We start from the raw sequence: 15,298 nt of genomic DNA on the forward strand, positions 1-15,298 counted from the left end.
GGTGTTGGAGGAGAGGGGTGGGGGTGAACACACGAACTAGGAGCAGGAGTAGGCCACTCGGCCCCTCAAGTCTGCTCCGCCATTCAATAAGATCACTGCTGATCTGATTGTAACCGCGACTCCACATTCCCACCTACCCCCAATAATCTTTCACCCCATTAAATTTCTCCTCATCTCCGTCGTAAATGGGGGACCCCTTATTTTTAAAGTGACCCCTAGTTCTAGATTCTCCCACAAGGGGAAACATCTTTTCCAAGTCCACCCCTCAAGATCTTATATGTTTCAATCAAGTCACCTCTTACGCTTCTATACTCCAGTGGATACAAGCCTAGCCTGTCCTCATAAGACAACCCGCCCATTCCAGGTATTAGTCCAGTAAACCTTCCCTGAACTACTTCCAACACATTTACATCCTTCCTTAAATAAGGAGAACAATACTGTACATAGTACTCCAGATGCGGTCTCACCAATGCCCTATGTAACTGAAGCTTAGCCTCCCTACTTTTGTAATCAACTCCCCTCACAATAAACGATAACATTCTATTAGCTTTCCTAATTACTTACTGAACCTGCATACTAACATTTGCGTGGGGAAGTATTTTGGGGATCAGGGAGTTGTGGGGGGTTGGGGTGTCAGAAGGGAGAGTCTTTTGGGGAACAGAGGTACTGTAAAAGGGGTGTATTCTGGGGAGTGGCGGTTGATGGGGGGGGGGGAGGAGAATTACTGTCAGGGCATATTTTGGGGACTGGGGCAATGGAAAGTACTGTTGGGAGGGTTGGGATGAGGGTATTGTCAGGGAGGAGTATTTTGGGGAACATAGAGTAGTGTTGGGGATGACTGTTGGGGTTACAGATGACAGTCGAGAAGATTGGGGATGACTGTCGGGGAGTGAAGATTGGGGATGACTGTCGGGGAGTTAAGGTTGGGGATGACTGTCAGGGGGGAGGGGCTGGGTTGGGGATGACTGTCGGGGGGAGGGACTGGGTTGGGGATGACTGTCAGGGGGAGGGGCTGGGGATGACTGTCGGGGGGAGGGGCTGGGTTGGGGTGTTGGAGGGAGTGGGGGTTGTTATCGAAGGGGGAGATGGGGGTATTTGGGGGAGTGGAGGGCTGGGGATGACTGTCGGGGGGGAGGGGCTGGGGATGACTGTCGGGGGGGAGGGGCTGGGGATGACTGTCGGGGGGGGAGGGGCTGGGGATGACTGTCGGGGGGGGAGGGGCTGGGGATGACTGTCGGGGGGGAGGGGCTGGGGATGACTGTCGGGGGGGAGGGGCTGGGGATGACTGTCGGGGGGGAGGGGCTGGGGATGACTGTCGGGGGGGAGGGGCTGGGGATGACTGTCGGGGGGGAGGGGCTGGGGATGACTGTCGGGGGGGAGGGGCTGGGGATGACTGTCGGGGGGGAGGGGCTGGGGATGACTGTCGGGGGGGAGGGGCTGGGGATGACTGTCGGGGGGGAGGGGCTGGGGATGACTGTCGGGGGGGAGGGGCTGGGGATGACTGTCGGGGGGGAGGGGCTGGGGATGACTGTCGGGGGGGAGGGGCTGGGGATGACTGTCGGGGGGGAGGGGCTGGGGATGACTGTCGGGGGGGAGGGGCTGGGGATGACTGTCGGGGGGAGGGGCTGGGGATGACTGTCGAGGGGCTGGGGATGACTGTCGGGGGGAGGGGCTGGGGATGACTGTCGGGGGGGGGGGGGGGGCTGGGGATGACTGTCGGGGGGGGGGGCTGGGGATGACTGTCGGGGGGGAGGGGCTGGGTTGGGGTGTTGGAGGGAGTGGGGGTTGTTATCGAAGGGGGGAGATGGGGGTATTTGGGAGAGTGGAGGGTTGGGGATGAATGTTGGGGGTGACGGGGGTTGGGGTCACAGGGTCCGAAGCTCCGCCGCCGACACTGGCTGAAGGAACACCAACAAAGGCCCCACCGGTAACTGATCCCACTCTCGCCCTTTAAATGTGGCCCAGCCGACACACCCCGGGCCGAGGTCTTGGGCCCGGGTTGGAGGGGGGAGCGGGAGGCCGGGGTCCAGGCCTGGGGCCTAAAGCATAATCAAGCCGCGGTGGCCATTTCAGTGCCTGGGGGGAGCGAGAAGCGCGGGCCCGGCGCTGGATTTCGAAGCAACCCACGGGCCGGGTCGGAACCTCTCCCCCGGGCATGTCGCCCACTCACCGCAGCCCCGGCTCCCTCTCTCCCGCCGCCGCTCCGCTGCCACGTCCCCGGTCACGGCCTAACGCAGCAACGTGATGACGCACAACAAACTCCGCCCCTATTGTCAGGCACCCGGATGCTGCGCAGGCGCACTGAGCTGAACCGCTGCCTCCGGTTACTCGGTGTGGAGGTGAAAACCGACGGCTCAGCTTGGCCGGGGTCATGCAGGGGTCGCTCCCGTCCCTCTCGATGACCGTTTTTACCTGACGGGGGTCTCTCGAGGTCAATGTGACGATTCACCAATCACACTCCAGATTGGGATGTCAATCATGTTCTTGCGACCAATCGGTGTTGCCCATTGGGGTGGGACACAGACGTGGGCCCAGTAAATACAACTTTCCATCGAGAGTGCAGCAGGGAACAGGTTGTTCAGCCCAACCAGTCGGTGCTGACTCTTTATGGTCAAAGGGAGCAGTTGTCTGAATTCCATATGCATGAAATTCTTTCCCTCACGTGATCCCTTAGATCCCATTCAGTCCCTGAGAGGAATTTGTCAGAGTAGGTTCATAGAAACATACAGCATAGAAGGAAGCCATTCAACCCATCCTGCCTATGCCAGATATTTGAAAGAGCTATTCAATTAGTCACACTCCCACTACAGAAATGCGGGTCCTCAGTTTAAAAAGTGTACATTTTACTTTCAAAGTAAAAACAAAATTAGTGTTGGTGGACAGCTAGCCAAATCTGGAAAAGCCATATGTAACTCCACGTGCATCAGACCACTGTGGACTGAGCACAACTGAGACTTAACCCTTGTCCAGTGGAATGAAATATTATTATTACTGAGTTCAGCTCATGTGATTGATATGATCCCTGGTTTCAAGTCCCAGCTTGTTGCACTCTGACTCAGAAGACACAGGAACACTGTGGGTTGAAGTCCTATTCAAGAAGCACATAAACTAGACTGGCAATTCAGTAAGGAGACAGTGCTGCATCTGTCCTTCCATTTAGCTACAGATTGTTAAAGATTCCAGTTTATCCAATATGAAAAGAGTAACTAACCTCCATGTGTAGATACACCCACAGTGCTGTTAGGGAGTTGCAGGATTTTGACCCAGTGACAGTGAAGGAGCAATGATATATTTCCAAGTCAGGATGGTGTGTGACTTGGAGGGGAACTTGCAGGTGGTGGTGTTCCAATACGTCTGCTGTCCTTGTCCTTCTAGGTGCTAGAGGTCACGGGTTTGGAAGGTGCTCCCTTTCACAACCACAGGATGTCATAAAGGGCTTTAAAGCCAACAAATTACTTTTGAAGTGTTGTCACTATTGCCGGTTTAATGTCTCATCAGAAAGACATCCATCCCTTGGTCCTGCACTGGGGTGACAGCCTGGATTATGTGCTCAAGTCTCTGGAGTGACACAATAATTTGTTTCTCGACTAATAAATAGATAAAATAGGCATCTAGTGTGTGTTGCTTTGCCTGTGATTAGTTTTCTGTACATCATATTTCAGGAACTTTCGGACATCATTTGAGACAGGAAAAATCAGACTGATAGAGAAAGGATAAAAGCAAAATACTGCGGATGCTGGAAATCTGAAATAAAAACAACAAATGCTGGAACCACTCAGCAGGTCTGGCAGCATCTGTGGAAAGAGAAGCAGAGTTAACGTTTCGGGTCAGTGACCCTTCATCGGATAGAGAAAGGAGTCGGCAGGGGGATTAAGCAGCTTGTCTCACTGATAGCAGTCAGTGACTGGTGGCAGTGATGCTGGCTAATCAGTCACAGGGCACACTGTGCGGGGACAGTGCGAGATTAATTTGGAAAATAGTTAACTGGCATTTGACTGACATGATACAGGGCTTTGTGTGCACTGCAACTTTAGTGTTTAGTTCTGGCTTGACTCCAGAGAGAAGCACTCTGGACAATGCACTCTCACACCATCATTTGGTTTTAAAACCGAACAGAGTATATATCCAGTGTGTTATTAAAGTGTGTTTGAAAAGTAGGTTTGAACCATGGCTGGTGCCAAATGTAACTTATCTGTTTCATGCGAATTGTTTTGTTGTACACATAATTCCTTGATGTTGACTCAAATGTTTAGAGGTTGCTTTATTCCCACCCAGGCAATCTAAACTTTTAAATTTTAATATTTATTTTATTTATTTATTTAGAGATACAGCACTGAAACAGGTCCTTCGGCCCACCGAGTCTGTGTCGACCAAGAACCACCCATTTATACTAACCCTACAGTAATCCCATATTCCCTACCGCCTACCTACACTAGGGGCAATTTACAATGGCCAATTTACCTATCACCTGCAAGTCTTTGGCTGTGGGAGGAAACAGGAGCACCCGGCGAAAACCCACGTGGTCACAGGGAGAACTTGCAAACTCCACACAGGCAGTACCCAGAATCGAACCCGGGTCGCTGGAGCTGTGAGGCTGGTTTCACCACACAGCTGCACAACTTTTTTCTGGGAAGAATGATTGCAGTTTTAAAACAGTGTAAGCCAAGTGCTAGAATTTGAGCAAAATTAAAGCAATGTCTTTATACCTTGTCAGGAATATTAATCTTAATCCACTATTCTACATCAATCACCTTTTTTCTGATTTTTAATTTACAATGACAACATACTTGGTGATTTAGACCTGAAAAGTTAACTTACAAATAATAGAGTTGAAATTCTGGACCTAAATCAGAAAAGAGAAGGATAATGTGGAGCTCTGAAGGTGTGGAAGGACCGATTCATTTCATCAGCAGTTCTCCATTTCAGATGTGGCTCCAGAGGAGTCACCCTGGGACATGAGTGCAAGTAGGCGGCACCGCTGAAAACAGAACAAGAGGCAACTGAGTGAAGGTTTGGAAGTTGTCTACAGTTGAATGATGTTCCTGTAACAGGTGGAAGATAAAAGAATTCACATTGGAACCTTTGGCTCAGTGTTAGTATTCATGCCTCTGACTCAGTGGTGCAGGGTTCAAACTGCGTGTCAGATGGTCCCAGAGATCGGAGCTCACGTTCTGAATTCTGGCTTGATGTTCAGTTCCTAGTGGTGTGGGTGGCCTCCCCATCCTCATAGGGGTTTGTCAGAAGCCATGAAACCCTCCTGCTCTGCAGGACTAAACCCCCCATCATGACAATGACCATGAAAGGAATGTTCACATCGTGGCCTGTCAGACGGTTAATCAGTCTGTAAATCCTTTCATTGCACATTATTCTGTCCACATGAAGTGTGTAAAGATATGAAAAAGAAAATTTTTCAGCCTCGTTAAAATCAAGGCACTTCACAGAAAGGGTTAAAAAAATTCGGGCACTCAGAAATTTGGAGGAGCTGGGGAAGTTTTTTTTTATTCATTCATGGGATGTGGGCATCGCTGGCCAGGCCAGCATTTATTGCCCATCCCTAATTGCCCTTGAGAAGGTGGTGGTGAGCTGCTTTCTTGAACCGCTGCAGTCCTTGTGAGGTAGGTACACCCACAGTGCTGTTAGGAAGGGAGTTCCAGGATTTTGACCCAGCGACAGTGAAGGAACGGCAATATAGTTCCAAGTCAGGATGGTGTGTGACTTGGAGGGGAACTTGCAGATGGTGCTGTTCCCATGCATTTGCTGCCCTTGTCCTTCAAGGTGGTAGAGGTTGCGGGTTTGGAAGGTGCTGTCTAAGGAGCCTTGGTGCATTGCTGCAGTGCATCTTGTAGATGGTACACACTGCTGCCACTGTGCGTCGGTGGTGGAGGGAGTGAATGTTAGTGGATGGTGTGCCAATCAACCGGGATGCTTTGTCCTGGATGGTGTCGAGCTTCTTGAGTGTTGTTGGAGCTGCACCCATCCAGGCAAGTGGAGAGTATTCCATCACACTCCTGACTTGTGCCTTGTAGATGGTGGACAGGCTTTGGGGAGACAGGAGGTGAGTTACTCACCTCAGGATTCCTAGCCTCTGACCTGCTCTTGTAGCCACGGTATTTATGTGGCTACTCCAGTTCAGTTTCTGATCAATGGTAGCCCCCAGGATGTTGATAGTGGGGGATTCAGCGATGGTAATGCTATTGAATGTCAAGGGGAGATGGTTAGATTTTCTCTTGTTGGAGATGGTCATTGCCTGGCACTTGTGTGGCGCAAATGTTACTTGCCACTTATCAGCCCAAGCCTGGATATTATCCATCTCTTGCTGCATTTTTACCCGGACTGCTTCAGTATTTTAGGAGTCGCGAATGGTGCTGAACATTGTGCAATCATCAGTGAACATCCCCACTTCTGACCTTATGATTGAAGGAAGGTCTTTGATGAAGCAGCTGAAGATGGTTGGGCCTAGGACACTATCCTGAGGAACTCCTGCAGTGATGTCCTGGAGCTGAAATGATTGACCTCCAACAACCACAGCCATCTTCCTTTGCACTAGGTATGACTCCAACCAGCAGAGTGTTTTCCCCCTGTTTCCCATTGACTCCAGTTTTGCTAGGGCTCCTTGATGTCATACTCGGTCAAATGCTGCCTTGATGTCAAGGGCAGTCACTCTCACCTCATCTCTGGAGTTCAGCTCTTTTGTCCATGTTTGAACCAAGGCTGTAATGAGGTCAGGAGCTGAGTGGGCCTGGCGGAACCCAAACTGAGCGTCACTGAGCAGGTTATTGCTAAGCAAGTGCTGCTTGATGGCACTGTTGATGACACCTTGCATCAATTTACTGATGATTGAGAGTAGGCTGATGGGGCAGTAATTGGCCGGGTTGGAGTTGTCCTGCTTTTTATGTATAGGACATACCTGGGCAATTTTCCACATTGCTGGGTAGATGCCAGTGTCATAGCTGTACTGGAACAGCTTGGCTAGGGGTGTGGCAAGTTCTAGACCACAGGTCTTCAGTACTATTGCCGGAATATTGTCAGGACCCAAAGCCTTTGCAGTATCCAGTGCCTTCAGTCGTTTCTTAATAACACGCGGAGTGAATCGAATTGGCTGAAGTCTGGCATCTGTAATGCTGGGGACTTCAGGAGGAGGCCGAGATGGATCATCAACTCGGCACTTCTGGCTGAAGATTGTTGCAAATGCTTCTGCCTTATCTTTCGCACTGATGTGCTGGGATTCACCATCATTGAGGATGGGGATATTTGTGGAGCCACCTCCTCCAGTTAGTTGTTTGATTGTCCACCACCATTCACGACTGGATGTGGCAGGACTGCAGAGCTTAGATCTGATCCGTTGGTTATGGGATCGCTTAGCTCTGTCTATTGCATGATGCTTATACAGTTTGGCATGAAAGTAATCCTGTCTTGTAGCTTCACCAGGTTGACACCTCATTTTGGGGTATGCCTGGTGCTGCTCCTGGCATGCCCTCCTGCACTCTTCATTGAACCAGGGTTGGTCTCCTGGCTTGATGGTAATGGTAGAGTGGGGGATATGCTGGGCCACATATTTTTATGTTTCCTGGGATTTGGGCTTTGCTGGAATTAGTGAGCCTTCTTCTTGAACCACTGTAGTCCTTGTGGTGAAGGTGCTCACATAACAGTTTTAGGTAGGGAATAGCAAGGCAATGTTGAAGGAACGATGATAAACTTCCAAGTTATGAAGTTATATGACCTGTAAGGGTACTTGGAGATGAGGGTGTTCTCATGATATTGCAGCTCTTGTCCTTCTTGTTGATAGAGTTTGGGGACAAGGTCTCTGAAGGGTTCTGTCATTCATGAACTGTCTGGAATTTCTCTTCTGAGCTGTAAAACTGCAGAGCTCAATATTTACAGCCCAAGGCAATTTGCATTAAAATAGTTCCTTTCACATAAAAGATGGTCTCAGAGCTTTGAAGAACTGACACTTTTAATCTTCCCATTGTTATAGAGGTGTCAGCTGTGTTTTGGTTGCTAGCATTCCTGCCTCTGAGTTCAGAAGGCGAGAGAGAGACAGAGGGAACTGTCCCGACTCCAGAAAATTATGCAAAATCTACTCCGGTTGCAGTCAATGGGGGTCGAGGTCAAGGAGGACCTCCAAGAGGTGAAGAGCCAGCAGGCCTCGCTCTTTGCCAAGGAGGCCTCCAAGATCATCTTCCGGTCCAGAGTCCGCTCCATCGAGCAGGATGAGACGTGCTCGCGTTACTTCTTCCAAAAGGTACACAGAGAGAGCTCTGTTATCAGCAGCCTGAAGGAAGAAGATGGCTCGGTAACGTCTTTGCAGTCTGACATACTAAGGATCGGCAAATCCTTTTATGCTGGGCTGTATGACGCGAAGCCCACAGACAGCAGAGCCTCCCAGTCCTTCCTGTCATCTATCACAGAGGTCTTAGATGACAGCAGGAGGGAGAGACTGGACAAGCCGCTAACTCTGGACGATCTGACAAAGGCCGTTGAGTCTTTCGAGACGAGTAAAACTCCCGGGAGCGACGGCTTACCGGTCGAGTTGTACTCGGCCCTGTGGGACTGGATCGGCCCGGACCTGCTGGAAGTATACGAGAGTATGCTCCTGGCCGGCAGCATGTCAGAATCCATGAGAAAAGGCATCACCCTCATTTACAAGCAGAAGGGGGAGAGGGCAGAAATCAAAATTGGCGGCCCATCTCACTGCTTAATGTTGATTACAAGATTCTGTCCAAAGTCATAGCCAGTCGAGTCAAGTCTGCTCTGGAGTTGGTGATTCACCCTGATCAGACCTGTACTGTACCCGGCAGGAAGATCTCTGATAGTCTCGCGCTACTCAGGGATACGATCGCCTACGTACGGGACAGGAGGGTGGACACCTGCCTCATCAGCCTGGACCAGGAGAAGGCTTTTGACAGGATATCGCACACCTACATGATGGACATGCTTTCCAAAATGGGGTTTGGGGAGGGAATCTGCAATTGGATCCAACTGCTCTACACAAACATCAGTAGCGCAGTCTCAATCAACGGGTGGGAATCTGAAAGTTTCCCGATCAAATCTGGAGTCAGACAGGGCTGTCCTCTGTCCCCGGTCTTGTTTGTTTGCTGTATTGAACCTTTGGTGAGTCTATTAGGAAGGATGCGAGCATAAGAGGGGTGACAATCCCAGGCAGCGGAGGCACTCAGGTCAAAACCTCCCTGGACATGGATGACGTCGCCGTTTTCTGCTCGGATCCGCTGTCCGTGCGCAGACTGATGAGCATCTGCGACCAGTTCGAACTGGCCTCGGGAGCCAAAGTTAACCACGGCAAGAGCGAGGCCATGTTCTTTGGCAACAGGGCTGACCGATCCTTTGTCCCCTTCACCGTCAGGTCAGATTACCTGAAGGTGCTGGGGATATGGTTCAGAAGGGCCGGGGCGTGCACCAAAACATGGGAGGAGCGAGTAGCCAAGGTACAACAAAAGTTGAGCATGTGGGAGTAGCAATCTCTCTCCATTGTGGGTAAGAACCTGGTCATCAGGTGCGAGGCGCTCACGTTGTTGCTGTACGTGGCGCAGGTCTGGCCCATACCCCACTCCTGCGCCGTGGCGGTCACCCGAGTCATTTTCCGCTTCGTCTGGGGATCTAAAATGGACCGGGTCCGGAGGGACACGATGTTCAAATCTCTGGACAAGGGCGGGAAAAATGTACCCAACGTGGCCCTCATCCTGATGACCACCTTCGTGTGCGGCTGCATCAAGCTGTGTGTAGATCCCCAGTACGCAAACTCCAAGTGTCACTACGTGCTGAGGTTCTATCTGTCCCCGGTGTTGCGAAGGATGGGCCTGGTCACATTGCCGCGGAACGCTCCATGCAGTTGGGCGGTGCCGTACCACCTATCCTTCGTGGAGCAGTTTCTGTGGGAAAACACCTTTGACCACCGGTCCATCAGGCAGTGGTCTGCACGGAATGTCCTCAAGGCCCTACGGGAAAAGGAAACGGTGGATCCTGTCGGATGGTTCCCCGAGCAGACCGTCAAAGTCATTTGGCGGAATGCCTCATCACCAGAACTTTCAAACAAGCACCAAGACGTAGCTTGGCTGGTGGTGAGAAGGGCCCTCCCCGTCAGATCCTTCATGCACACCCGAAGTCTCGCCCCCTCCGCACAGTGCCCCCGCGTTGGCTATGGTGGGGAAGAGACGGTCGCCCACCTCCTCCTGGAATGTGCCTTTGCAAAGCAGGTGTGGAAAGAGATGCAGTGGGTTTTGTCAAGGTTCATCCCAAGCAGCTCTGTAACACAGGGGTCTGTGCTCTACGGGCTGTTTTCAGGGACGCACACCGAGACAAACATCAACTGCTGCTGGAGGACTATCAATTCGGTGAAAGACGCCCTTTGGTCTGCCCGAAACTTGCTGGTCTTCCAGCGCAAAGAGTTGTCCACCACCGAATGTTGCAGACTGGCACATTCCAAGGTCCAGGACTACGTGCTGAGGGACGCACTAAAGCTTGGGGCAGCCGCAGCAAAGGCTCAATGGGGAAAGACCACAGTGTAATGTCCCCCCCACCAAGCTGAACTGAGGGGCTGGATCCATGGGAAACCCCTCGAACTGTATCGTTAATATTCTCAATTGCTGTAAATGTAAAACTGTAATTGACATGACAATTGTGAAACAGAAGGGTTGGGAAGAAACTCATGACAGTATTGAAGGAAACTGATCTCCCTTGCAACGTTTGTATTTTTTGGTGCTGTTTGGAAACTGTTTGGCAATGTAATTTTTACAGATTTTTATGAATAAAGTATATTTTGGAAATAAATAAAAAAATTCCTGCCTCTGAGTCAGAAGATCAAGAGACTGGAGCACAGAAATCTAGGCCGACACTCCAGTGCAATACTGAGGGAGGTGCTACCTTTTGGATGAGACGTTAAACCAAGGTTCTGTTTGCTCTTGCAGGTGATGTATGAGGTTCCATGGCCACTATTTTGAAGACGAGCAGGGGAGTTCTCCCTGGTGTACGGTCCAATATTTACTCCTCAATGAGCACTGAAAAACAGATGAAGGTCATTATCACATTGCTGTTAGTGGGATCTTGCTGTGCACGAGTTGGCTGCCCTGTTTCCTACATTACAACAGTGACTACACTTCAAAAGTACTTCATTGGCTGTAAAGCGCTTTGGGACGTCCTGGGGTTGTGAAAGCTGCTGTATAAATACAAGTTATTTTTTATACATGGAATGATTTTATTTCCTGCACAATCAAAAATGTCTTACATAAATGTGTGGCTGTAATTTGCGTGCAGTAGGTTGTATAATGAACGCATTTTTGAGTTACTCGGGTTGTTAAGGTTCTTGGCAGTCAGGGTATGAAGTGTCTGCAAGAAATAAATATTATTCCTAGCAATCAAAGCCAAATCCTGTCGCAAATCAAGATTAAAACTATTCCTGAATCGATCAGTAATAGGCATTGTTCCTTCAGAATCAACGACCCAAGATCCTGACCGATCTTTTTAAACTGTGAAATTTAGCTCAGACAGAGTTGGACAACTTGTCCCATTGATAGACCCCAGACATGTGCCTTTGGAATTGAGATTATTGTTCTTGGTGCTGACATTATATATAAAACAAAGACGGCCCTTCAGAAGGGTTTGGAAAACTTCTGTTAAGCCTGGGGCAGTCATTCGCAGCTTCCTTTTCGGTCTTTCCACATCGATGCTGTGAGATTGACGCAACATGTGCTAAAATCTGGCTTTGAACCAAGTTGGAGCGAGCTCCGAACGTTAGCTCTAACATTGCAGCACAGGGAGAGGAGACTGGAGCCCAGTGTTTCGCACTGTCCTCCCGGAGCCCGCAAGTAGCACACTCGGATCGTGATGTGATTGATAGCGTGGATCAGGGCGATGAAGAGCTCTTAGGGACCCGCCGTTTGCTGGAGGACAGCAGGAGAGGCGATGGGGGTCAGCGAAGAGGAGCTGGTCACTCTCGCTGGTGGAGCGCCCTGGGGCTTCAGGCTTCAAGGAGGATCCCAGCAACACAAACCGCTCCAAGTCGCCAAGGTAGGAGAACACTGCGACCCACTGAAAACCCTGCCAGAGACCCCCGACCAGAGAGAGAGAGAGACCCTCGACAAGTGAGAGAGACCCCCAACCGGTGAAAGAGAGACCCCAGAGAGAGAGAGGGATTCCCCAGAGAAAGAGAGACCCTGATGAGAGAGAGAGACCCCCGACCAGAGAGAGAGAGACCCCGACCAGAGTGAGAGACCCCAACCAGAGAGAGAGAGACCCCCAGAGAGACCCCCGACCAGTGAGAAACCCCCAGGGACAGAGACAGAGAGAGACCCCCCCCCCCCCCTCCCAGAGAGAGAGAGAAATCCCTGGGTGGGATTCTCCTGGGAAAATTAACGGCAAGAGCAATCTCTGGCCCTCACGACTCTAGTGCCCAGGTGTCACTCAATCCCATTCACTGTGCGTGACCCAGTCTGAAGGGTAATTAGCCCAGGTCCTGTTCAATCCGTTTAAAGTTTTCCCAACTTCATCTCAAACTACCCAGGAAAAAAATGGGAAGTCGAACTTCGGAGGCTTGGGGATAAAGTAAGTTTAACTGTGAAGAGCCTCGAGTGCAAACGGCAGGTTTATAAAGAGCAGAACAGTCCGAGAATTTCACAAACACCAGATCGTTTTACACTGCTGGTGATATCCATCGCCCAGACAGATTCATCTCCAAACTGTTCCTGTCCATTTCTAGCTGGGGCTTTTAACCGTTATTATCCACGATTATTGCCAATTGATTGTTTTAAACTCTTTTGGATATATTTCAATGAAAACTTTTCTAAACCTCGTGCACTGCTCAGCGTATCTGGTGATTAATGTCTGAATGTTTACATACCTGGTGAGGGGGAGTAGCTGATATGGAAACAGGTCAATATCAGATTGAATCAAACTACACACCCACAGAGTTAAACCGTCCTCGTAGCCAGAGGTGCCGATCACAACATGAAGGAGTTCAGGTTCGGAAAAGCAGAGTCCAGCAGGGCAAATGAGTGACAGGTGGCGAGGAAGGGGGAATTGAAATTTGGTGTCAATTCTTTCCTGAATTGGTTGGAATAATGTGGACATTGCAGCACTTCAGGAGACTCGCCTCCCCGCGAGTGGCTCTCTAGCAGAGCAAGACTACACCTTCTTCTGGCAGGGCAGGGATCCTGAAGAACCAAGACAGCATGGAGTGGGCTTCGCCATCAGAAACTCCTTGCTCAGCATGATAGAGCCTCCCTCAAATGGCTCGGAACGCATACTGTCCATCCGACTGCTCACCACCTCTGGTCCAGTACACCTACTCAGCATCTATGCTCCAACACTCTGCTCCGCACCTGAAGCTAAAGACCAGTTCTATGAACAACTCCATAACATCATTAGCAGCATCCCCAACACCGAACACCTATTCCTGCTGGGGGACTTTAATGCCAGGGTTGGGGCCGACCATGACTCATGGCCCTCCTGCCTTGGGCGCTATGGCGTTGGAAGGATGAATGAGAACGGGCAGAGACTGCTTGAGTTGTGTACCTATCATAACCTCTGCATCACCAACTCGTTCTTTCACACTAAACCCTGTCACCAGGTTTCATGGAGGCACCCAAGATCACGTCGTTGGCACCAGCTAGACCTCATTGTCACAAGGCGAGCCGCCTTAAACAGTGTTCAAATCACACGCAGCTTCCACAGTGCGGACTGCGACACCGACCACTCCCTGGTGTGCAGCAAGGTTAGACTCAGACCAAAGAAGTTGCATCATTCCAAGCAGAAGGGCCACCCGCGCATCAACACGAGCAGAATTTCTCACCCACAGCTGTTACAAAAATTTCTAAATTCACTTGTAACAGCCCTTCAAAACACTCCCACAGGGGATGCTGAGACCAAGTGGGCCCACATCAGAGACGCCATCTATGAGTCAGCTTTGACCACCTACGGCAAAAGTGCGAAGAGAAATGCAGACTGGTTTCATAGAACATAGAAAATACAGCACAGAACAGGCCCTTCGGCCCACGATGTTGTGCCGATCCTTTGTCCTCTGTCAAGGACAGTTTAATCTATACCCCATCATTCTCCTTTATCCATATACCTATCTAAAAGCCGTTTGAAAGTCCCTATAGAACATAGAAGTTTCAATCTCATATTGAAGAGCTGGAACCTGTCATAGCCGCTAAGCGCATTGCACTTTTGAACTACAAGAAAGCCCCCAGCGATTTAACATCCGCAGCACTTAAAGCAGCCAGAAGTAATGCACAAAGAACAGCTAGGCGTTGCGCAAACGACTACTGGCAACACCTATGCAGTCATATTCAGCTGGCCTCAGACACCGGAAACATCAGAGGAATGTATGATGGCATGAAGAGAGCTCTTGGGCCAACCATCAAGAAGATCACCCCCCTCAAATCTAAATCGGGGGACATAATCACTGACCAACGCAAACAGATGGACCGCTGGGTTGAGCACTACCTAGAACTGTACTCCAGGGAGAATGCTGTCACTGAGACTGCCCTCAATGCAGCCCAGCCTCTACCAGTCATGGATGAGCTGGACATACAGCCAACCAAATCGGAACTCAGTGATGCCATTGATTCCCTAGCCAGCGGAAAAGCCCCTGGGAAGGACAGCATTACCCCTGAAATAATCAAGAGTGCCAAGCCTGCTATACTCTCAGCACTACATGAACTGCTATGCCTGTGCTGGGACGAGGGAGCAGTACCCCAGGACATGCGCGATGCCAACATCATCACCCTCTATAAAAACAAAGGTGACCGCGGTGACTGCAACAACTACCGTGGAATCTCCCTGCTCAGCGTAGTGGGGAAAGTCTTTGCTCGAGTCGCTCTGAACAGGCTCCAGAACCTGGCCGAGCGCGTCTACCCTGAGGCACAGTGTGGCTTTCGTGCAGAGAGATCGACTATTGACATGCTGTTCTCCCTTCGTCAGATACAGGAGAAATGCCGTGAACAACAGATGCCCCTCTACATTGCTTTCATTGATCTCACCAAAGCCTTTGACCTCGTCAGCAGACGTGGTCTCTTCAGACTACTAGAAAAGATCGGATGTCCACCAAAGCTACTAAGTATCATCACCTCATTCCATGACAATATGAAAGGCACAATTCAACATGGTGGCTCCTCATCAGAGCCCTTTCCTATCCTGAGTGGTGTGAAACAGGGCTGTGTTCTCGCACCCACACTTTTTGGGATTTTCTTCTCCCTGCTGCTTTCACATGCGTTCAAATCCTCTGAAGAAGGAATTTTCCTCCACACAAGATCAGGGGGCAGGTTGTTCAACCTTGCCCGTCTAA

At 50.4% G+C, this 15,298-nt stretch overlaps 2 protein-coding genes across 2 annotated transcripts in view; one reads left to right on the forward strand and one right to left on the reverse strand.

Moving 5' to 3' along the window:
* The window catches only part of LOC137355391 (protein transport protein Sec24C-like), an 83,166-nt gene extending 80,893 nt beyond the window's left edge, over positions 1-2,273 (reverse strand). Inside the window, 1 exon segment of the mRNA XM_068020392.1 lies at positions 2,171-2,273. The gene's annotated coding sequence lies outside the window, so the exon portion shown is untranslated.
* Positions 2,274-11,916: 9,643 nt separating this feature from the next.
* LOC137355310 (synaptopodin 2-like protein) overlaps positions 11,917-15,298 on the forward strand; it is a 47,254-nt gene continuing 43,872 nt past the window's right edge. Inside the window, exon 1 of the mRNA XM_068020297.1 lies at positions 11,917-12,021. Coding sequence (XP_067876398.1) covers positions 11,917-12,021 — 105 coding nt within the window. The remainder of the gene's footprint in view (positions 12,022-15,298) is intronic.

Source organism: Heterodontus francisci, chromosome 42 (assembly GCF_036365525.1).
Source record: "Heterodontus francisci isolate sHetFra1 chromosome 42, sHetFra1.hap1, whole genome shotgun sequence".
NCBI classification, from domain to species: Eukaryota; Metazoa; Chordata; class Chondrichthyes; order Heterodontiformes; family Heterodontidae; genus Heterodontus; species Heterodontus francisci.